The sequence below is a fragment of the Onychomys torridus genome, chromosome 1, assembly GCF_903995425.1.
Source record: "Onychomys torridus chromosome 1, mOncTor1.1, whole genome shotgun sequence".
Classification (NCBI taxonomy): Eukaryota; Metazoa; Chordata; class Mammalia; order Rodentia; family Cricetidae; genus Onychomys; species Onychomys torridus.
This window is the reverse complement of record NC_050443.1, coordinates 8,491,908-8,515,610: the sequence shown is the minus strand read 5'-3', so window position 1 is coordinate 8,515,610 and position 23,703 is coordinate 8,491,908. Positions and strand designations below refer to the sequence as shown.

General features: G+C 42.1%; 1 protein-coding gene across 1 annotated transcript; it reads left to right on the top strand.

Annotated features, from left to right (window-relative positions):
* The first annotated feature begins 840 nt into the window (after window positions 1-840).
* Window positions 841-2,478, top strand: Crx (cone-rod homeobox). Its single transcript, XM_036171308.1, is given in 3 exon segments — window positions 841-1,527; window positions 1,895-1,952; window positions 1,955-2,478. Coding segments are annotated over 3 exon segments (1,269 nt in total).
* The last annotated feature ends 21,225 nt before the right edge of the window (window positions 2,479-23,703 follow it).

Sequence of the window (23,703 nt, the reverse complement as noted above, 5' to 3'; positions counted from 1 at the left end):
TGAATGAATTAAAGGATGGTAGAAGTGGGAGGACCACTTGGCAGCTAGTTGAGATAGTCACTGATCAATACAGGCCAAATTTGCTCTGCACAGGAGCTCCAAGTGGGCAGGAGACCCAAGAGGATGAATCCCTGTTAGTTTTTCAGCCTCTGGCCAAAACAGCCCTGTGTATATCTGCTCAGTAAAGAAAGACATCCTGAACTGGGCCAGAATTCCATAGGATGAGGCTGCAGACTGAGTGTGGCTACAGGGTTGGAGATTCTGCTGGATAGGAGGGGATAAAATGTGGAGGAGCTGGGCATGTCCTGGGTGGAGATACATTTACAGCCATGCCCTTGGAATACAGATTCAGTACTAATAGGGATGTGGGTTAGATGGGAGAGCTTGCTGATATCCAGGGTGAGTTGGCTACAAAGGTCCTGTGTACATGGTGAGGATGGAGTCAGAGCAACTTGACTTTGCCTGTTGCAGTGTCCCTTTACTGCTTGGTTGAAGAGAGAGGGAACCAGAGGAAGGGAAGAGGACCTGGAACTTGTAAACATTGCACAAGTTTTTTTCCTCACCGCCAGCCTCCTTGTGCTGACAGTGTCATATTGACAGAACTGTTTATACATTTTTTGTGATGTGTTGAAAACTTAGAGGCACAGGAGACATAAAGACAGGTAGATAGAAAGGTTGAGGCTCAAGAGAAAATGCTCCAAAGGTTGAATGTGTAAGAAATGGGGTGTGTGTGTGTGTGTGTCTGTGTGTCTGTGTGTGTGTGTGTAGCTTCTCTGATCCATTTCTCTTCTCCCAGGTTGTTCAGCACATGAACTTACTCCAATAGGATCATATTCCAGCATGCTTCCATGTCCACCAGTGTACAGGTATCTTCCAAAAGACCCAGCAATTTCTAGAAACTTAAGGCTGCATACTCCCCAAGTTTCTTCCTTGTATCCAGATTCTAATCTGCCTTCAAATGCACCTACAAAAACAGCTATCCAGGTTCCTCAAGAGCCTACAAGCAACTTAAGTCTGCAAATGTCTCAAAATCCCCTAATGCACCCAGGAATTCCAATGCAATCAAGGTTCCAAAATCATCTATCATCTGTAAACCAACTGGATTCCCAAGGTTCCCCATTTCATCCAGGAACACCAATGCAATCAAGTCTCCAATGGCATTCATATCCTGAAAGGAGCCAAGGCCCCCAAGTATCCCCAGGACAATCAATGATATCAAGTATTCCAATGCAACCAGATTTCTCAACACAGGAAACTATATCAGTGTACCCTAATGACCAGATGCCCTCAAGTTCCTTTGTGAGTTCTGGTTGTAAGGGTTCACTAGGTCTTATGGTGCCTTCAGATAAATATGGTGACCAGGAAGTTCGTCCTAAGGCTAAAAAGATTCAACGGAAGGAACGCACTGTGTACTCTGAGGAACAAAAGCTCCTCCTCCAAAAGTATTTTGATCAGAACAGTTATCCAAGCCCGGAGCAATATGAAGAACTGGCACAAAAGATTAATGTGACCAAGTGTGAGATCCAGGTCAGTCCGTCTGTCTCTCTCTCTCTCTCTCTCTCTCTCTCTCTTTCTTATCCCTCTCTCCTGTAGTCAGAATACCCAAGGTTCTTGTACACTTCTTAGAATCCCACACTCAGTGATTCTTCGATGCTTGGGGCAGCTTAGGACATATGTACATCCATGGCTGGCCCTTGTTATTCTTCTTCAATCTGGGTACTCAGAAATTCTTTCTAGCTGAATATTCTCTATTCCTTTTTGGTCAGACCATAATCAACTCTATCTTCCTACCTCCTTTTAGAGCCCCAAACCTCTGAGTTTATGTGGGTAGTTGCTAGAGCCAAAGTTTCCATCTACAGGGTACTCAGTACTTACTCTGACATTTTTTTTCCAGACCTGGTTCAAGAATAAACGTGCTAAGCACAAACAGATGAATCTAAAAAAGTTGAAAAAGAACTGCTAGAGTCAAGTGGAAGCTCAAAAGATGTTTCTGTGTCTACTCATTCAAGTCAAGAGCCCAAGTCTCCAGGCACATCTACTATGGCCTTCAAATCCAAACTCAACCCCAGCCTGGAAGCTTCTCTCCATGATGATCAGGACATAAAGGATGCTGGGTGTATTCCCCAAGAGGACTCCCTTGAAGTTGCAGCTCCGGACCCTGGTCAACCCACTGTAGTTGAAGGTCAGCCTGATCCAGCAATGGCTGAAGGGCCAGCCTCAGTGAAATCTCCTGTTCCCACCACAGCTGGAGCTCCTGACCTTGGTCTACTCATATTAGGTGAAGTCCAGACTGACAGTTCAGTGGCTGAAGAGCCAGCCTCTGTGGAAGCTCCAGTTCCCAGCACAGCTGCAGCCCAAGGGCCAGATGATGCTCAACACATGTGTCTATATTCTGATCAGCTCTGGCATTGGATAAGTGAGGATCTGGACACATGGAAAGACTCACAGTCTCAGTTACATCCCGAGTTCAAACAATAACTGGCAAAGCCCTGGACCAGTCCAGGCTGAGACATCTTTATAGTAAGGAATAGGTGTTGTGGATCATGTCCTTAGTTTAAGGATTTGTTAGAATGACGCAGTATAATCTGTATTGTTTTAGGCCAGTGTGATTCATATACTCAAAAATTTCTTTTTGAAAGACTATTAAGAGTCTTTTCAGCAATTTAAAAAATGATTAAGTATTTTCCTGTTACATCTCAGTTAAATAAAAGTAGAAAATATTTTCTGCATACATTTTTAACATTTGTTCTTTCCAGGATAGTTGTTTGTATGACTTTTGTGATTTGGTTTTGTTTTTAAAATATTTGTACATGTGGATGCCTGTATGCACGTATGTGCCATCTAGGGACTGGAGGCCAGAAGAGGGTGAGGATCTCCTAGGAGTAAAACTTCAGACAGAGTTGAGAACCCACATCTGGGGGCCTAAAACTGAACTCAGGTCCTCTGCAAGATTAGCAAGTACTCCTAACCACTGAGCTCTCTATCCAAGCCCATAGAACAATAATGGTTTAAAATCATGTGTGAGAATCCCTGTCACTGCCCATAATACACAGATATCATTGAGATAAAATGCTACCTTTTTTATATATTTCAGGTGACTGTGGATTCAGGTTGCATGGCGGCACACTCTAAGGGGTAACTTTGTTTCTAGGGACATAGCATATATCTAATATACATATTTGTCAGCACAACACGCAATCATATATATCTGTGGTGGGTATTGTATTCCCCAAAATATTGTGTGTTCCCTGAAATAAACATATCTGGGGTCAGAGAACAGACAGCCACTAGAACAAAGCCAAAATTGGTGGCTAGAAAATGGAAAGAGAAAGCTATAGCAGAAGTTGAGCGGTGGTGGTACACACCTTTAATCCCAGGGAGTGGGGACAGAAAGAGAAAAGTATATAAGGCATGAGGACCAGGAATTAGGGGAGAAAAAAGCATGTAGTGAGTAAAGCATTTGGCTGGTTAAGCATTCAGGCTTTCGAGCACAGTTCAGCTGGGAGTCATTGGGATAAGGATTCAGAAGCTTGCAGTCTGAAGAAACAAGACCAGCTGAGGAACTGGTGAGGTGAGATAGCTGTGGCTTGTTCTGCTTCTCTGATCTTCCAGCAATCACCCCAATAACTGGCCTTGGGTTTGGTTTCATTAATAAGAACTTTTAAGATTCCTACTACATATATCTAATACCCATTGATGCTATGAAGCACCCCACCACAGAAGTATATCCCGGCTTTCTTTAAAATAGGTTTTTGTGGCCAGGCAGTGGTGGCACACACCTTTAATCCCAGCACTTGGGAGGCAGAGGCAGGTGGATCTCTGTGAGTTCGAGGCCAGCCTGGACTACAGAGTGAATTCTAGGAAAGTCTCCAAAGATACACAGAGAAACCCTGTCTCAAAAAACCAAAAAAAAAAAAAAAAAAAAAAATTAGGTTTTTGTGTCTTCCAGTATTCAGATCACTATAGAGGTGGAGGTGTCAAAGGAGAACTTGTAGAAGTTGGCTTTTTTTTGCCCCACCCTCCTAGTCTCCCAAGTCACTAGCCTTTGTGGAAGCTCCTTTATTAGAACAGCCACTTCCTCAGCTTGGGGATTTAGCTCAGTGGTAGAGCACTTGCCTAGCAAGCACAAGGTCCTGGGTTTGATCCTCAGCTCTGAAAAAAAAAGCCACTTCCTGGGGCCACCTTTCCCTTTCTACTTGTTATTTTGACACAGGGTCTCACTAACTTGCCCAGACAGCTCTGAACTGCAGTCTGGCTGCCTCAGGCCTGAGAAACTGGCATTACAGACCTGTAACCCAAACCCCATTTTGTCAGAATTTTAGTAATTTGCATATTGTTTCTTTAGTCACTGCACTAGTTTAGACTCCCACCAGCAAGATATAAGTGTTCCTCATTGCCCACATCTTCACCAGCATAAGATTTCCTTTTTATTGGTCTTGGCCACTGACTAGATAAGATAAAATCTCAAAGTAGTTTTAATTTGCATTGGCTTCATTGCTATATGTGTTGTATACATACTTTCTGAGATAGACTTTCTGAGTGTAGCCTTGGCTGCCTAGTAAGCCAGGTAGACCTGGCTGGACTTGAACTCAGAGATCTGACTATATCTGCCTCTGCAGTGCTAGGATTAAAGGCATGCACCACCACTACTAGGCCCTTATAGGTTGTGAAAACTGGATAAATCAATCACAGTATTGTGTAGGCCCCACGTTCAGATCATAATTATTTGTCTTAAATGGACTCCATTTATTTTTTTTGTATGTGTATGACATTTCATTATGCCTATTTACCAATTTTTTTTGTTTGTATTTTGAGACAGGGTTTCTCTGTGTAGTTTTGGTGACTGCCCTGGATCTCTCCCTCTAGAGACCAAGCTGGCCTTGAAGTCTGCCTCCCAAATGCTGGGATCAAAGGCATGTGCCACCACTGCTCAGCCTATTTACCTATTTTTATGAAAGAGAATGGGACTGAAGTTGCATGGCCACAATGAGGGGAAGACCTGAGGGAGTGGAAAGAATATGATATTATGTTATTATAATATATGATATTATATACAAGCATCTATAAATGCACATTTGAGTATTTAGAACATTTTTTTTCTGTGTAGTTCCAGCTGTCCTGCAAAGTTATGTATACCATGCTATCCAGGAAGTCAAAGAGACCCTCCTGCTCCTGCCTTTTCAGTTTTGGAATTAAAAGTAGACCTATGCTGGAGTGATTAAAATATTTTATATAGCTGTGTGGTGGCACACGCCTTTAATCCCAGCACTAGGGAAGCAAAGCCAGGTGGATCTCTCTGAGTTGGAGGAGAGCCTGGTCTACAGAGTGAGTTCCAGGACAGCCAAGGTTACACAGAGAAACCCTGTCTTGAAAAAAACAGAAAAAAATATGTTGTATTTTTCTCGAAAGCCAGTAACAGCTTTTCTGTGTAACCCCCAGTGGATAACCATGTAGCAGCATTTGTAGAAAAAAATCTGCAATTTGTCTACTTTCATCCACTTGTGACTCCATAAACGTTATATGTGATAAAATATAATTTAAACAGTGTGAAGTACTCTTCTTGGACGGAACGTGTCTCTGAGGTTTAGAGAGCACTCATGAGAGAAAGGGTAGGCCTGAAGGTCCATCTCCACACATATCAGACCTTTGCTGTCATGCCTCTAGCCATGACTTTTTGACATAATCTAATCCTGGGCTGTTTTCTCTCTTTTCTTTGTCTCATCAAGACTGGAGAGTGAATCAGAGACCTTTTCATAGTAAAAATGTGTGGTACTCATATAAATTTCTTTTCTTCATCCCACTTTTGTTAAAATTACAAGTTCTGGTCACATATCCCTGCTTGACATCAAAGTCACTCTGTAGTACAGGCTGTCCTTGAACTTACAGTTCTCCTGGTGCAGCTTTCCAAGTAGTTGGGATTACAGGACTATGCTCACAGATTTTCCTCTTATATAGTCCTTGATAACATTAAGAGTGTATGATTATTCTTCTCACTTGAACCTAGTTACCCACATAGAGATTTTTCCTGTTTCATATTTTTTTTTCCTTTTGAGGCAGGAACTCCTGTAACCCAGGCAGTCTTTGAAGCTGCTGTGTAGTCAGGGCTAACCTTCAAGTCCTGAAGCTTCTTTCTCCATTTCCAAGGCTGTACAGGCATTTTGTACACCTTTGAGTATAGAGGCATTAAATGGGCCTGACTACTATAATGTTTCAAAGATCTGGCTACTAAGTGTAAAGAACATTTAGTTGGAGGCTATACATGTTTTAAATTTTTAGTTAAAATGAGAACCCTGCTGTCAGCCTCTACTGTCTCCAGAGACATAATCATGCAAGACTCTGAAGCTTGGAAGATAGCACATCTAAAACCTCTGTCTCAATTAAACAAAGAAAAAAGAAGAATGAAAGAAATAAGGAAAACAATGAAGTCAGAACAAGCAAGCAAAAAGGAAAGAAAGCAAGAAATAAATGCAAGGAAGCCAGGCAATGGTGGCGCATGCCTTTAATTCCAGCACTTGGGTGGCAGAGCCAGGCAGATCTCTGAGAGTTTGAGGCCAGCCTGGTCTACAGAGCAAGATCTAGGACAGGCACCAAAACTATATAGAGAAATCTTGTCTCAAAAAAACAAAAACAGGCTGGGCAGTGGTGGTGCACACCTGTAATCCCAGCACTCGGGAGGCAGAGGTAGGTAGATCTCTGTGAGTTCGAGGCCAGCCTGAACTACAAAGCAAGTTCCAGGATAGCCTCCAAAGCTACAGAGAAACCCTGTCTCAAAAAAACCAAACCAAACAAAACAAAACAAAAACAACAAAACAAAAACAAACAATGAAACAAAAAGATATGCAAGGAAGCAATCAAGATAAAAAGACAGCAATAACAGGACCCCTGGGCCACAAACTAAGTACATTCACATTTTCTGAAAAGGACAAGAATAAGTGGAGGCCATGTTATTTCTGAGCTGCAGCCCCAAGAGGGCACGAGTTCCATGCTTTGGCCAAGGCCCTGTTAGTTTGTAGGTTCCCTAGGAAACTAGCATTTATTATATCTGCCCAATTAAAAAAGATGTTCTAAATTGGATCCACAAGGTTGAGGTCACAGTGTAGGAAGATCTGCTGGATGTGAAGGGATAGAGTGGAGAGGCTGTGAGGGTCCTGGATGCAAAAGACATATAAGGTCAGGTTCTTGAAGTAGAGCATCCATCACCAGGAAGATAGGAGAGCCTGCTGATACCCAGAGTGAATTGGTTACAAATTCACTGTGTTAATGGGACACCTGGAATTGTCTGTCCCAGGATTTCTTCACTATTTGGTTGGAGACAGAGGGCACCAGGAAAAGAACAGAAGAACTCAGATGTTCACTCTGCGTGAGCTTTCTCTCCGTTTCCAGCCTTCCCCTGCTGACAGTCTTGTATTAACACAGGAGCTGTTTGTGTGTTCATTCCACTGTTTAGAAAACTTAGGAAACAGAATGTTAGGTACAGAGAAAAGATGAGGCACTGGTGGCATCCCTGCCACATAGGAAGTCTGGAATAAGCTTGCAAATGTTGGGAAGACTTGATGAGCAAAACCTGAGGATTGTGGCACTATTCTATCCATTTCCCACCTTCCAGGTTCTTCAGTACAAGATGGTACTCCAGTAGGATCACATGCCAATATGCTTCCATGCCCACCGGTATTGGTGAAATTATTAAGGCCACTCCACATAGTTAAAAGGGAGGTTTATTTGTGGGATAACTTACAAATGAAATAATAGGTAGGTTGTAGCATCTGGCAAAGGTAAGGCAGAGTCTGGCGGTGTTCCCTGGAGAACTCTGTTCGGTCTACCTCCACCGTCCAGGGTCCAGGAACCAAAAAGAACCCTTCCATCTTGATCCTGTGTCTTCAGTGTCCTCTCTCAGCCCTGCCTTGTAGGTGTGACCATTACCGAAGCCTCAATGGGTGTTGTTACTTTCAGGTGAAAGCTGGAATGGCTACCCACTACATCTCCCCCTTTTGTCTAAATAAGAAGGTTCTAACCTAATACAAGACTATATACAAAGGGATGGTTATCACATATTGTCCAGGAGTAATGAGGGATAATGACTTAGATAAGATGGAACTACAATCAATGCAAACAATATCAAGCAAGAAACACATACTAAAATCCAGGGAAGTCTAGAGTGTGAGTAGGTGGCATGTTACAAAGATCATTCCAAAAGGTGTCCTAAAGAACCTGAGTCTAATACTTAATATAGTCTATTTAAGATTACACACACACACACATATATGTATATACATATATGTATAGTAACTATAACTGCTAGTCTTTAACCTTATCAAAGACCTGAGAAAGAATATAATAATACCTGAGAAATGGGAGAAGGACGCAAGCAACTTTCGGGAGTCTTGCAAGAGTAGACAGAGACAGCAAGCAGCCTGGACAGTCACCTAATGTTTCTCAGCATCGTTGATGCATTCAAATTGTCTACAGGCATAGAGTATCTGACAGACTATTTTCAGAAGCAGGAATTCTAAAAGACCATCTTACCCTTTCTTGGCAGAGTACAGTGGTCACTGTCTTTGTGTCCTGCTTTTCCAGAAAGGACAGCATTCATACTGTCAGCAGATGAGGCAAGGGCAGTTCTTTGCCCAGTAGGCCATTTTGTGCCAAGAAGACGAACTTTCAAATGGAAATGTCTTAGAAGCCCAACATTCTCTTGGGATCAAATTGGTGCTGCCAGGAGCAATTGTGTCTCATATCAACAGAATTACAAGTTATTTAAATAGATCCATGAAGTTTTTGAAGATTATCTGTCTATCTGACCTATGTATTCATGAATCTGGATAACCTAACTAACATAACTATAGAGATGACAAGCGTAGGTGACTATAAATCTAGAAGTCTTGTCTACCTAAATAACCTAAGGACTAAGGCTTCATGTGAATGAGGCAAACAGTCTGTTAGCAAATGTACAGTAAAAGGACAGTGACTTTAAAATTGTGATAATACACAAAATATCTTTAACAGAGGTAGGAATGTATAGTGCTATATGCAATATGACAATAACCCTATATATCATTATACAGAATATCTTAAACAGAAGTAGAACATACATACAGTAAGACAGACATAAATTTACATTTATATCAATATACAAATATTTCAAATAAGAGTAAAAATATGTGTACATTATGACAAATATAGTTCTGTATTTGTATCAATATACAAATTATCATAAACAGGAATATAAAAATAGTTTATATTTGTATCAACATAAAAATTCATAACAGTGCAAATTATCTAAGGCTGCTGTTTTACTAAATTAGTTTACTAGTGTATACAATAATCTACCATAATAGCTTATACCTATCCATTCCATTTCTTCTTTTCCCTTTTTTTGAGACATTTTTTCTTTCCTTAAGGAAAATACTGAGTTTAATAGTTTCTTCCACCCCCAACACTAGAACCATCATCCATACCCCTGAGAAATATGAAACCTTAGGGATAAGTGGCATCATTTTCTTAGAATTGCTTCCTGCTGTTTAGGGGGAAATGTTATCTCTGTTAGGTACTGTGAGATAGCTCAGATAGTTAAATCTCAGTTAGACTAACTGCAGATTCTTCAGCAGGTCTCAGAGTAATGGGTAAGATTGTCTGATGATGATGATTACCATGGCATCAGTCTGGATTGGGTAGAGTTTTTATTATGGCCCCATATTCGTTCTGGAGACTTCAGAGATTGCTATTGGAAAAACTTATTTTTTATCAAAATGGAAAGTGTGGATTTAAAGATGAAATGACATGTAAGAATGGATTCCAAGAAATCAAGAGTGAGCATAGAGAGAATTAGAATCTTGAAGACAAGGTACCTTATTATTGGTTTCCTTCTGTCTCTCATCAGAGGGCTCTTCTGATATGGGACTGAAGAATCTCTCAAAGTTTTCTTTTATCAGTATGCTGGGTTTAGAGAAGGAGTGAGCCAATTCCATCTCCAAAGACAGCTTGGTTTATAATTGAATTGGAACCACAACTATTCTAGATTGATAAAGATATAGATGTTAGACAGTGAAATTTTACCTTGTGTAGATTGGTACCAATAGATACTTTCTGCTGTAAACATCCGGATATCCAAGGCCTTATGATTTCTGCAAGATGGGTATTTCCTGGAAAGACAAAAACAGAACCCTACCCCAACCTTTGATTGTTAAGTTTTTCTTACAACTTGAAGAGATGTCACATTGGTGGATGATCTTTTACTTCTCATCAAGGGGTTTCTCCTGTTTGAATCCAATTTTTATTAATTTTGTTGGTATCCATAGCTTTTTTTCTCCTGCAGAAACAAAAGCAAAACCCCTTCCCCAATGAAGGACATATCCAGGTTTCCATCCTGAGGTCAACACATCTTTGAAATGAACTGGTTGGTTTAGCTCAGGAGTTTTGTCTGTCATCCAATGTCTCTCCACAGCTGTTGTTCCTTTCTCATCAGCATTGAGAAAATTCAAGGTTAATAAAGCACTATGCAATCTATTTCTAGGAGTCATTGTTACCTGTTGCTGTTTATTTACATATCCTTTAAAGTTCGATTGGATCTTTCTGTGACTGCTTGATCTGTGGGATTGTGTGGGATTCCTGTAACATGCTTTATATTGTAATAAGCAAAGACCTGTCTCATTTTATTGGAGACATATGCTGGGGCAATGTCAGTGTTAATTTGTACAGGTATTCCCATGATGGCCAATGATAGAAAATTACATGTCCACACGTAGAAAATTACATGTCCACATGGTTGGGCTTGCCCGGTGGACCACCTAACTATTTCTGGTTCAAAATAGCCATCTCTAGGTCAGAAATCTCGTGGGACCAGGACTCTGTGGCTTTATGTGGTTGTGTAAAGCCTGCGCATGCAGCCATGTAATCTACACGCATATGTGGAATACCCACATGAGTTCCTGTACGCATGCGCTGCCCAAACTTTATAAAGCCGGCGCCATCTTGCATGAGCCCCCCTTATCTCCTCACCCATGTGTGTTTCACACAGGCCTGTCACATTTCTGTCCTCTTTAATAAAAACTCTTCTGTGGTCTTGTTGTGTTCAGGATGTGTTCCTCATGGGTAAGAGCGCTGAAATAACTAACATTGGTGTCATAACTCGTGTGACTAGGACTCAGTGGCTTTACATGGTTGCATAAAGCATGCCACATGCGGTCCTGTAAGCATGCGTGGCTCACTCTTTAAAAAGCCTGCGCCATGTTGCACAGGTCTCTCTCCTCCTCTTCTCTTCTCTTCTCTCCTCTCCTCACTCACATGTATGCTTCCCACAGGCCTGTCACCTCTATTCTCTATCCTCATTAATAAACAGCTCTTCTGTGCATTTGTCATGTCTGGGACGTGTTCCTTGCAGGGTAAGAGTGCCAAAATAACTAACATTGGTGCTGTGAGGGAACGGGTGCTTCCGGGCACTTTGCGCCTGGAAACCCGGGAACTGGGGAGGGAAACTCTGCGCTACACTATCCGGGAACTCTGCTCCATTCACAACAGATCACTCTCCATTTGCCTGGTCGCAGAAATCTGCATGCAACACAGCTACTGATTGGTGAGTGTTCCCCTTTTCGGCTAGCATAAACTGAATCCATGAGAACGACCATTGAGCATCTGGCGCCTCACTGGTTATTCTTGAGACCAGAGAACCCCCTGCCGGCCATGGTCTTCACTGGCTACAGTCAGCCCCCATCACAGGCCCAGATTTCCAGCCACCTCCCATGTCTGTAGCTTGAGATATTTTTTGCGATTGGACCACCACCTTCAGGTGCGTCCTAGGGCTGTGTGAAACTGGCACGTTCTTTGTGCCCGACCAGGCAGCTGGGCGTTGAGGGAGTCTGCCTCACACAGCACCCCTCCCCTCCCCACTTATCGGCTGACGAGCTGATAAGGTGGCTTGTGTCTAAGATCCGTCAGACTTCCGGGAAGTCTTAGCTGGATCATGTTTATTTTTTTAATTTTTTGTTTTTGCCTCTCTGCTGCAGACATGGGAAATAAGGCTTCCAACCCGATCCTTTAGGCTGCCTTCTTGAGGATTTGAAACCTCTTACCTTAATGCCTTACTTAAAGATTCCTAAGCTTATCCATCTCTGTACTGAGAGATGGCCCAAGTATGCTTTAAAAAATAACAAAAATCCCAATCTTTTACGGGAGTTATCTAATTCTGGCCAGTGAACAGGCAAATGGAAAGAGTTGCTCTTTATCTTAGCTTTCTCTCTCTCAATATAGCTCTAGAAAGGTAACCATGGCTTGTGATTCTTCCGCCAACCAGCACGCACGTCCAGCTGGCCGCTGTGGGTGGTGGCCAGCCATGAGAAGCACAGCTTTCCACTATTGATACTGCCATGATTTTTTACAGTGAGTCTGCTGTTCTAATGGCTGAAATCTGAGCTTTATGTTTGCAATGGACAATCCCAGGGGTTGTCCAGGTTGTGCTGGCATCGGTGGGCATATTTTTGCTCCTGACGAGAAGGAGCAAAAATGGCATCTGGGGTCTACTGGGTGGACCCACAGCAGCAGAGTCGCAGATCTTCCCATCCCTTGACAGGGGGGGGGGGTTGACCTGATCTTAGATCTTACTTCATTCTCAGGATGCCTGAGTTGAAGTCTGATTCTGGTTTGTTATTTTAATTTTTTATTTTCCACTCAGCTACAGCCATGGGACAGAGGGCTATACCACCCACTTACATTGGCAGATGGGGCGGGTACCAGTAAAGCCTGTTTTGTAAATTCTGGTTAGAAGATTGCAGAGAGAGAATATTTTTATGTAAGCCTTCATTGCTATCTTTTAAAGCCTATAAATCCTCTTTTAAAGCCTATATCAGTCCCAATAATGACTCATCTTTGTTCTTATTATTAAACCAGTGTTTGAACACTGTGTGAATCTGGATAATCTAACTAACATAACTATAGAGATGATAAGCATAGGTGACTATAAATCTAGAAGTTTTGTCTACGTAAATAACCTAAGGACTAAGGCTTCATGTGAATGAGGCAAACAGTCTGTTAGCAAATGTACAGTAAAAGGACAGTGACTTTAAAATTGTGATAATACACAAAATATCTTTAACAGAGGTAGGAATGTATAGTGCTATATGCAATATGACAATAACCCTAAATATACATTATTATACAGAATATCTTAAACATAAGTAGAACATACATACAGTAAGACAGATATAAATTTACATTTATATCAATATACAAATATTTCAAATAAGAGTAAAAATATGAATTATTACGATGAATGCCAAAATGGTACAGGCTAGATATGCCTTAGGGAGGTCGTATATTTCCAGGAAAATGTCATTCATCATACAGGCAAAAAGGTTTTTTAATTCTTGTGAGGTAATGTCATCAGCCATATTACAAGAATTACTCAAAATATGTTAGTCAGTTTTAAGGTATAGCTTTATCAAGTACTTTTATTTGAAGTAAGATGCTTGTTTGCCTAGCTTACCATTCTGTGGTTTTGGGGATGCAGTAGCACTTTTCAGCCAGCAGGAGGCATTGGTATAGCTCCAAAGCAGGGCCTGCTGGCAACCTTGGCTGGTGGCAGCTGAAGGCAGGAGCCAAGAAGGTGGGGAGCCAGCACTGAGGAAGGAGGGGGAACGCCTCAGTCACAACAGTTTTTCCACTGGTCTGGGGGCTAAGCTAGGGAACTGAGACCAGAATAGCTGCTCTCTTTTTTGGGAATGGGACCGTGTAGGCATTCCCTGGTTATATAGAACTTTGCAGGTGGGTTTAGGGTTTAGGGGAGGAAGCTGAGGGTAGGAGCCTCCCAGACCTTTGGAATTTGCCCTATGTGAGCGTCAGATATTGGTGAAATTATTAAGGCCACTCCACGTAGTTAAATGGGAGGTTTATTTTGTGGGGTAACTTACACATGAAGGTATAAGTAGGTTGTAGAGTCTGGCAAAGATATGGCACAGTCCAGCGATATTTTCTGGAGAACTCTGCTCAGTCTACCTCCAGTGTCCAGGGTCCAGGAACCAAAAAGATCCCTCCCATCTTGATCCTGTGTCTTCAGTGTCGTCTCTCAGCCCCACCTTGTGGGTGTTGGAACTTCCAGACCAAGACTGGAATGGCTACCTACTACACACCAGTTCATTGTTAAGTTCCAAAAGATCCAACCCATTCAAAAAACTTAAGGCCCCATATTCCCAAATTTCCCCCATTGCATCCAGATTTTTAACTGCCGTCATAGGCATCCATGGATCAACTTGGCTATTCTACTAAGACCTGGGTACTGCTAGGGAGCCATATGTTCACCTTGGCAGGGTCTCAGGGACTCAGACATAAGGGACCCTTGTAAAACACCAGACTTTCTAGCTGAAGCTTCCCTAGACCCTTTGTGTCAGATCTTTTTCTTTTTTGGTTTGTCAATTGTGTCAGATCTTAACCATCCTACCTTCCTACCTCCTGTTAGAGCTCCAGCCCTTTGTATTTATGTGGGTTGTTGCTAGATTTCTATCCAGCACTTTCACCCGGGCACACCGGTCTTCCTCTGACATTTTTTAAAAAATAGATCTGGTTCAAGAACTAACATGCTAAGTACACAGTTGTGAATCCCCAGAATGTTCAAGACGTACTGAGATGGTCAAGTGGAAGCTCTTAAGATATTTCTGGGTCAATCCATTTTCCATGGTAACTCATTTGCCCTTTCCTCTGCCAATGTAGAATCCATGTCTCTAGGCACATCCACTTTGGGCTTCATTTCCAAACTCATTTCCTGCTTCAAAGCTTTTCTCCATGATGATCAGGCTGTGAAAGATAATGGATGTAGTCCCCAAGAGGTCCTGCTTCATGGTCAAGCCACTGACATAACTCCTGACCTTGATAAACACATAGTAGTTGAAGTCAAGGCTGCCCCAGCAGTGACTGAAAGTCTAACTTCATTGAAAGCACCAGTTCCCACCACAAATGCAGCCTGAGGACCACATGACGCTCAGCACTTATATCCAAATTCTGAGCAGCTCTGGCAATGGATAGTATTTGGACACATAGAACTCCTAGGCCTTGACTTACAACCTGACTTCATTCAATTCCTCTCACACTGGAGCAGTCCATACCAATAAATCTTTGTAGTAAGGAAGAGGTAGGTGTACGGTGGTTCATGACCTTAATCTCAGGATTTGGGAGACTGATAGATACACTCTAATCTGTATTAGTTTCAGGTCACTGTGGTGCATATACTGAGATTGTTGCAAAAACATTTTAAAACACTGATCAAGTATTGTTGTCTTACATGTTAATTAAATAAAAGTATATAATATTTTCTGCAAACATTTTTAACATTTGTTCTTGCTAGAATGTTTGTTTGTATGACTTTTGATTTTTGATTTTTGTTTTTCAAATATTTGTACATGTGGATGCCTGCATGCATGCATGCATTGTCTAGGGCCCAGAAGGCCAGCAGAGGGCTGAGGATCTCCTAGAAGTAAAACTACAGACAGAGTTGAGAACTCACAGCTGAGGGCCAAGAACTGAACTCAGGTCCTCTGCAAGATTAGCAAGTGCTCCTAACCACTGAGCTCACTCTCCAGTCCATAGAGTAATAATGTTTTTAAATCTTGTGAGGGAATCACTGTGTCTGAAGGTACCTCTCTTGTTCTAACTGATAGTCTTGGTCCACTAGGAGTTTTTGGTCAAATTGGTGCTGTTGTGCTTTGTTTCTCTGGGAGCAGCTTAGTCTAATCAGTGTTAGTGGGTTCTGTCTCAGGGAGCACTTGTTCCCAATTGATGTAAGGTGGGCTTATGGCTCCAGTGGTTGTTGGGTTCTCAGTGGCTGTTTTTGTTTTTGGTGAGGGAGCAGGGAAAGGTAGCTGTCTGGTCTTTGAGGCTCCAATGGCTGGGGCCTAGGGCCTAGAGATCTGGTCTGCCAGACCGGAGATGGGGCCTTACCTGTTCCCTGTCAGTGTAGGGTAAGCTTATGACTCTGGTGATCTGGTTGGGTGGCTGGGCATTCTCAGGTTGTGTTTTGCTCATTTGTTGACTCCTCAGCTGATCGTGTTTCCTCAGATTGCAGGTTATATGCTTCTAAAACCTCTTCTGAATAGATCTCAGCTGAGCATGTTGATCAGTAGGGCAATCTCACCAGCACCTCCAAGTTGTTGGGTTTCCGAAAATTGGCCGCTTGGCCCTGGGTTGGCCTTGGGTAGAATGTTTGGGTCCATTCTGGTCATGTCCCACAGAGGGGCTATTTTACATTATTTAAAACTATTTCTCAGGCACTTTTGAAAATTTTCAATTTAGTTTTTTCCCCCATTTTTAAATTTGGTAACTTTTTTTCTATTTTATTATTATAATTAAAAAATATTTTATTATTATTTGTTTCTCTTTGTAGCCCTAGCTGTCCTAGAATTATTTATGAAGACCAGGCTGTTCTGGAACTCACAGAGATTCACCTGCCTTTTCTCTCCTAGTGTTGGGATTAAAAATGTGTGTCACCACGCGGTGCTAGGCAGCTTGTTCTTGCAGTTCATATTCAAAAAAATTGTCTGTGTATTCTAAATATTACCCACATGTCAGAACATGTTGTGTGAGAAAACTTTTAATGGAAAGACAGAACACACACACATATCTACTCAATCCAGATAGGGAATTCATGACAGAACAAAGGATGGATATCACCAAAGTCCAATTGGAGCTCAGCATGGTGGTACATACCCTCAATCCCAAATCTTGAGAAGCAGAGGCTGGAGGATGTCTGTGAGTTCACACCCGACCTTGGCTACAGATAGAGTTCCAGTACAGCCAGTGCTACACAAGGACACCCTATATTGAAAATGAGGAAGCGAAGACAAGAAGAAAAAAATATTACAATTTGGTGAACCATTAGTTTTATAGGTTACTTGTAGGTTCTTGAAACAACCGTTCCTAGTGCAGGCCACAGGGTCAGGTCAGGAGTTCATGGTTTCAGTGGACTCTATTCGTTTATCTCTTATGTGTGTTTGTGTGTGTGTAACTTATTTATTTTAAATTATTTATTTATTTTTATTAAAGATAATTCTGACACCTTTGGTGAATTTTATGTGGATAAGAACTGGGCTGGGGAAGGAATATGATTTGTGTATTTCACATCTATAAATACACATTTATTGTATGAGAAGGGTATTCCTGTATAGCTCCAGCTCTCTAAAATACATTTAATAAATTTTCTCCTAATAAGCTGGTAATTGTTTTTCTGGGTCCACCAAGATGACTCACTAGGAAAAAGCATTTACAGAAAAGAAATTCAAGAACATTGTCCACTGACCTCCATAAGTGACCCCACAACCATCACACTTTAGAAACTGTAATTTAAAAAGTAAATAGAAAAAAAGAAATCTTCTTAGACCGGGTGTACTACTGAGTCTTAGGCCGCTGGCATAGAAGCAAGGATGAGGCTGGAAGGTCCATCTCAAGCCACCTCACAAATTCCATCTCATTTGCCTCTTATCATGGCTTCGTCACAAAATATAATCAAATTCTGTTTTCTCTCCTCCTGCCTTTCCTTTTCTTCACAAGAATTGAAATTTAATCAGGGTCATATACATAGGAAAAATGGGAAAAAAAGCATCTGTCTCATTCAGATAAATTTCTAGTGTTCATTCCCTATTTTTCAAATGAAAACTTCTAGCTTCCTATCCCTGGCTACCGTCAAAGTTACTCTGAGGTTCACGGTGTCCTTGAATATTCAGTTCTCCTAGTGCGGCTTCCCAAGTATCTGGGTTTGCAGGTCTATGCCTGCAGAGCTGGCTCCTTTATAACCTCTGATAACATTAAGAGTGTATGATTATTTTTCTTATTTGAACACCTAGAGACTCATGGAGGCATTTTGTCTGTTGTTGCTTGATGGCCTTTTTCCTTTTGAGAGAGAGTCTCCTGTAGCCCAGGCAGGATTTGGAGTTATTATGTACTTAGACTAGGCTGACCTTCAACTCCTGATCTTTCTTTCTCTATCTCCAATACAAACATGTCACAACCTGGTGTGTAGAAGCAACAAATGGTCCTAACTTACATAACTTTTCCAAGATCTGCCAGTTGATTTTAAAGGACGCAAAAGTGGGCAATGTGTGGAGCCCAAATTCCTTCTGGACTTGTGAACCAAGAGGGCAGGGCCAATGATTCTCTTAGTTACCATTTTCCACACAATCCTGTCACTCTTTAACCATTTGGAAAATAATGATTAAACTTCAAAGGGTCATTGTTACCCACATCTTTAATGTTGGCACTCAGGAGAATGAGGCAAGGCAATGTCTACTAGTTTGAAGCCATCCTGGTCAACATAGTGAACTACAGAACAGCCTGGGCACATGGAAAGACCTGGACTTAAAACAAGAAAAGGAAACAAAGCAGTTATGATTGAATCAGTAAGATTAGGACTCCCTAGGGTGGAGCTCACTCTGAGGGGCATACAGAGTGGGTGTGGATAATGGATTAGAGGGCCTACAGGGTGGGAGAAGCCAAGACTAGGTGGAACTTTTTGAATTTCCACCTGGAGAAAGATATTTAAGCCCTGGTCCTGGGATAGTGGTCAAACACATAGAGAAATCTGAGCCAATTGCACCAACCTACTGATTTCCTGGTGAGTTGAAGCCTCAAGGAAGTGTGTATATGACAGGTAGTTAGGTTGGGGACATACCTTGATGGGGCAGAGAGGGAGCTAGAAGAGTTGCCTTGGTAACAGTATGGAGCTGGTATGTGTATTTGAAGTTTGAAGTTCACCACATTCCCAACTTGATGGGTAGAGGGCCCTGTGAAAATTTAGCTGTTTGTAAGTTTCCTCCATAGATGTGAACACTGAGAACCAGACTAGCACAGAGATTGTGGTGGCCAGGCAAAGAGTGCTGATGAGACACCATGCTTTTCGAGGTACTATGCTTTTGCACACTGTTCTCCAGCCAAGGCACAAGCCTGAGCCTGGTGTTTAACAAGCCTGTAGCAGTTGATGTGGAGGCTTGAGTATAGGAGCTCAGGTCTCTGGAGCATCTCTGAGTAATTTCTGATTTTAATCCCATGTTCTCCATTGTAGGAAATTCTCACAATGTGACCAAATTCCCATTTGATCACAGGATGTCACGTTCCCCAGGGCTTTCCATTACCACCTGGTATAAAAATGATTGGAGGTCCCATTGTACTTCCAAGTAGCAAATCCTAATCTTCCAGTGAACTCAGACTTGCAAAATTCCACAAGTGCCTCAGTTACACTATGTATACAAGGTCTGCTGGCTTCTAAAGTCCTTCCAAGTTCACAAGATTCATCCAATGATCCCAGGAGTGAGCAGAAGTAATGCAGTGTTCACCCAGGAACAAAAGAACACCCTGCAAGAACATTTTGATGAGTACATGTACCCAAGCTGGGAGCAATGCATGGCACTGGCTCAAAGGTTTGGCTTGAAGGAGCACCATATCAAGTTATGACCCCTCTCAATCCTCCCTGTCTTTTAGTTGATAGTGTCTTCCCCAGCAGCCAACCACACACTTCCCTGACTCCTGTACTTCTATTGCCCCTCCATTATTGAGGCTACTTTTCCAGTAACAGGTTGTAGAAGGGTAAGGGTGATGTATCTGTGGTTGTATTTCAATGTCCTTTAGCCCCTTAGTGCATAGTTCTGGTGCAATGCAGAGGGTCAATGGTGCCCCAGAGTGTCTTAGTGGCATAGACATCAGGGCTCCCCTCTAAACTCTCAGCTTTTGTAGAAGATCAACTAGTCTGTGTGTCTCAGGTCCTGTCTTCCTCCTTCTTGGGTCTAAGAACCTTTGATATCTATGACAGGTGCTGGGTATAGATGAATGTCCAGGCTTTTCATCTAAAATCTTCAGACGTGGGACCTAAATAGAGCACCTGGCCTCTCCTGATCTTCTCTTTCCTTTTCTCTCCAAATCCCGTTCAAAGAGACAAACTAAGGGTAACTGGCATAAGGCTCAAGAACTTCCTGGGAAGCCTAGCCCTGCCCCAAAGGTTGTGCCACTGTTGTCACCTCAACCAGTGTAAAATCCCAGTGCCAGAGCATTTCCCATGCCAGCAATCTAACTCTCTATCCTTGATCAGGTCCTTGAATGAGTCTGCTTCAGGAAGAGCCCAGCGAGGCAACAGAGGGAAAGACAGACAGGGAGAGAACTACCTGCAAGGAGAGTGCACCAATCACATGGTAGTCTGGCCTTCCCAAAGTGTGTGTCCCACTTATTGGATAATTTAGCTCAGATTCTATGCATGAGAGACCATAGGGTGCCAGCCCTTCTCTTCTACTCAGCCCTTCAAATAATGCCCTAAAATCAGAATCCAACAAAATAAATAAATAAAAATAATAATAAAAGCAACAGCTGGGTGGTGGTGGCACACACCTTTAATCCCAGCAATCAAAGGGAGGCAGAGCCAGATGGGTCTCTGTGAGTTCTAGGCCAGCCTGGGCTACCAAGTAAGTTCCAGGAAAGGCGCAAAGCTACACAGAGAAACCCTGTCTCAAAAAACAAAAACAAAAACAAAAACAAAAACAACAACAAACAAACAAACAAAAAAACTCAAAAAACAAAAACAGAATCCATCTCCTTATGTCAGAGAAAATCACTTGTGAGCTCTCTTCCTCAATTCAGTCCCTTGAGCAATTTGCTAGACCAGAAATCCATATTTTCTAACGTTGACTGGACCTGTGAGGAGATCAACAAAAAGAATAATAGATCTTGGGAGCAGAGGCTGCAGAAGAAGGGACACCAGGATTCCCATGCTAAACAGGCTAGCCTTAAAGGCTCTATCTTTCTCATGGCCTCTGCTTGTGAGGATTCCTTGTCCAAGAGACAGTCTGGTGTTAGGTCCTCTCCTCAGATCAACTCCTTTATTATTTCTCTAGGCATAGAATCCATTTTCACCTTGTGGGAGAGCCCATCCCATGTCAGCTCTCCTCCTTGACTTATCCCAAGTATTTTCCCACAGCAGAAATCCATCTCCATTAAGCATACCAATGAGTGTCTCTTACATGAAAGCCTTAACTGTGCACAAGCTCATCAAGCCCTAGCAGAATCCCTTGCCATTCCACCAATTTTGTATCATCTGCACATCCACACCAGCTCAAGATCTAGACCCAGCTAATTCTCATGTTTCCAGCACATCTTAGAGAGGAAAGCTGGGGGCAGCCACTAACATTGCTCAAAGAGTAAGGGAGACTCCATCAGTCAACACCATTCAATCCACAGAGAGTGATCAAGGCTCTACTGCCATCTAGAGGCAGCTCTTTATTGAATATATTTGTAAACTGAGTGCCTCTCTAGACTAAGTGTCCCAACCTGACCTCTTTGAGCACACCTTACTCTTCAATTTCTTTTAAAAATTTTTTGATCCTGAGGGTCCTGACATTCCTGCCTTTAACAACCAGAGTATAGGGATCACAGGTAATTGCCACCACAAACAGTTTGGTTGTCTTTGCTGAGATAAATTCCAACTTTTTGTAACCCAGGCTATCCTTTAATGTTCAATGAACTGCCTGCATTTGTCCTCACAAATCTGTGATTACATTTCTGGCTGAGAATTTGGACAAGACAGTAGAAATTTTTCAGTGACAGTAGTTTATGTTGGTTTTGTTTCTTTTGGGAGTTAACTGTGTATTATGTATATACAGTATAAAAAATGAGCATATATTTTGGTAGAGCATTTCTTCATGTAGTTTAGGCTGGTCTGTATATCCTGACTATCCTCTTTCTTCCTCCTGAGTTAAGAGATTCCAGGTTTGAGCTATTACATCTAGCCTATGAGCTTCTTTCTTGAATTAGTGAGTTGTATTAATCTATTGTTTTTCATACTTTATCTTCAAATCAATAAAGTGCTTTTAATCAAATTCTACACATCTCTCTTACTAGTTTATAATGTGCCACAACATTGAGAAAATTAAAATCCTGTGAACTTGAGATGGCTCAGAAGTAAAGAACATGTATTCTGGATACAGGTCAGTTCCCAGCATCCATGTTCTGTAGTCCCATACTTCCACTGCTAGGATCTAACATACTCTACTGGACTTTCTGGGCACCTACAGTGCCAGGTGCATATACTGCATTCATCCACACAATTAGAATGGGGGAAGACTGATCAGGACCTAGGCTACCTGAAAGGATTCATTAAGCAGAGCAGGGTAGCCTAAACTTTTAATCCTAGAAGAAATGATGTAGAAGCAGGAGGATCTGTCTGAGTTTGAGTCTAGCTTAGTCTATATAGTGAGTCTAGGGCAGCCAGCACTATGTAGAGAGACCTAGCCTCAATTAAACAGAAGAAAGAAAGGAATAAAGAAAAAGCTCCTGTGTAGATACTTGAGGAGGAGTGAGATACCATATTGCTGCCTTCACCAGCATGCCTTAATTCCTTGGTCAGAGACAGAGGTCACCAGCATTTGGAGAGAGTACTTAGGAATTGTAAACTCTGGGTGAGCCAGTCTTCTGTTGGGCTGACAGTCTTGTATCAACACAGGAACTATTTGTATACTTATTCCACTGTTCAGAAAACAGATATACAGGAGATAGAGTGACAGGTGAAGAGAAAGAATGAGACACCCGAGTCCTACCAGATGCATAGGAAATCAGCAGCAAATGCTGTTAAAACTTGATGGGTAAGACCTAGGGAGTGTAGAGCTATTCTGGTCCATTTCCCTCCTCCAAGTGTTTCCAATATAGGAAGGTACACCAGTAGATTCCCATCCAAGTACGTTTCCTTGTCCACCAGTGCCTGAAGTTTCCTTAATAAATCCATGTCACTCAAGGACCTTAGTTCCTTAAGGGCTTTAATATCATTCCTTGCAAGTCTGTTGCCAAATGTCCTTATATGTACCCATGGAACCAGTATCCAAATGCTTTAATTGCCTGAAAGAAACTTATGTCTCCAAATGTCTCAAAGTACCCTCCTGCTCCCAGGAAACCAAATGCTACCAAGTCTCCAATGGCATCCAGATCATGAAAGGTCTGCAAGTACTCAAGTGTCCCCAGATGTGAAATACCCTTTTCACGTGCAACCATGTGGCATAATTTTCCCATGCTCCCAAACATTGGGTAACCTCCAGGTGTACCCAAGTCTTCCAATGTCCTTGGGATGTTTGTTTGGCAGGGTTCCCTGGGCACTCTACACTTGATCTTAGCCAAAAGGCCGAGAAGTGATCCCCTGGGCCCTCTAATGCACACTACAAACACTGCTACTGGCAAGTTTGTCTAACGACTCCAATGAAATAGTGTGTACACCAAGAAACAAAATTTATGCTGCAAGAATATTTTGATATTCAGTGCATGTATCCCTGGTTGGAGCAATGCATGGAACTGGAAGATAAGATCGTCATGGTTGAGTACCAAATCCAGGTCTGACCCTATTATGTCCCTCTCTCTTTCAGCTGGAATGGATGCTTTTCCCTTAGCCACCAGTACACATATCAGAATCTTACAGCCTTTGTGATACTTTACTACATAGGGGTGGCAGCTTGGGACAGTTGGAGAATGTGTATATATGTGCATCTGGTGCTGTCACTTGCCTTCTGCTTCAACTGTGGTACAACCGTGGAGTCAATTTATTGCCATACAAGGTCTCAGAGATGTAGATGTCAAGGCATCTAGTAAATGCATGGATCTTGTAGCTCAGTGGTTTTCAATAGTCATAATGCTGCTACACTTTAACTCATGTTGTGGTTACCTCCAACAACAAAATTATTTTTGTTGCTACTTCATAACTAATTTTACTAC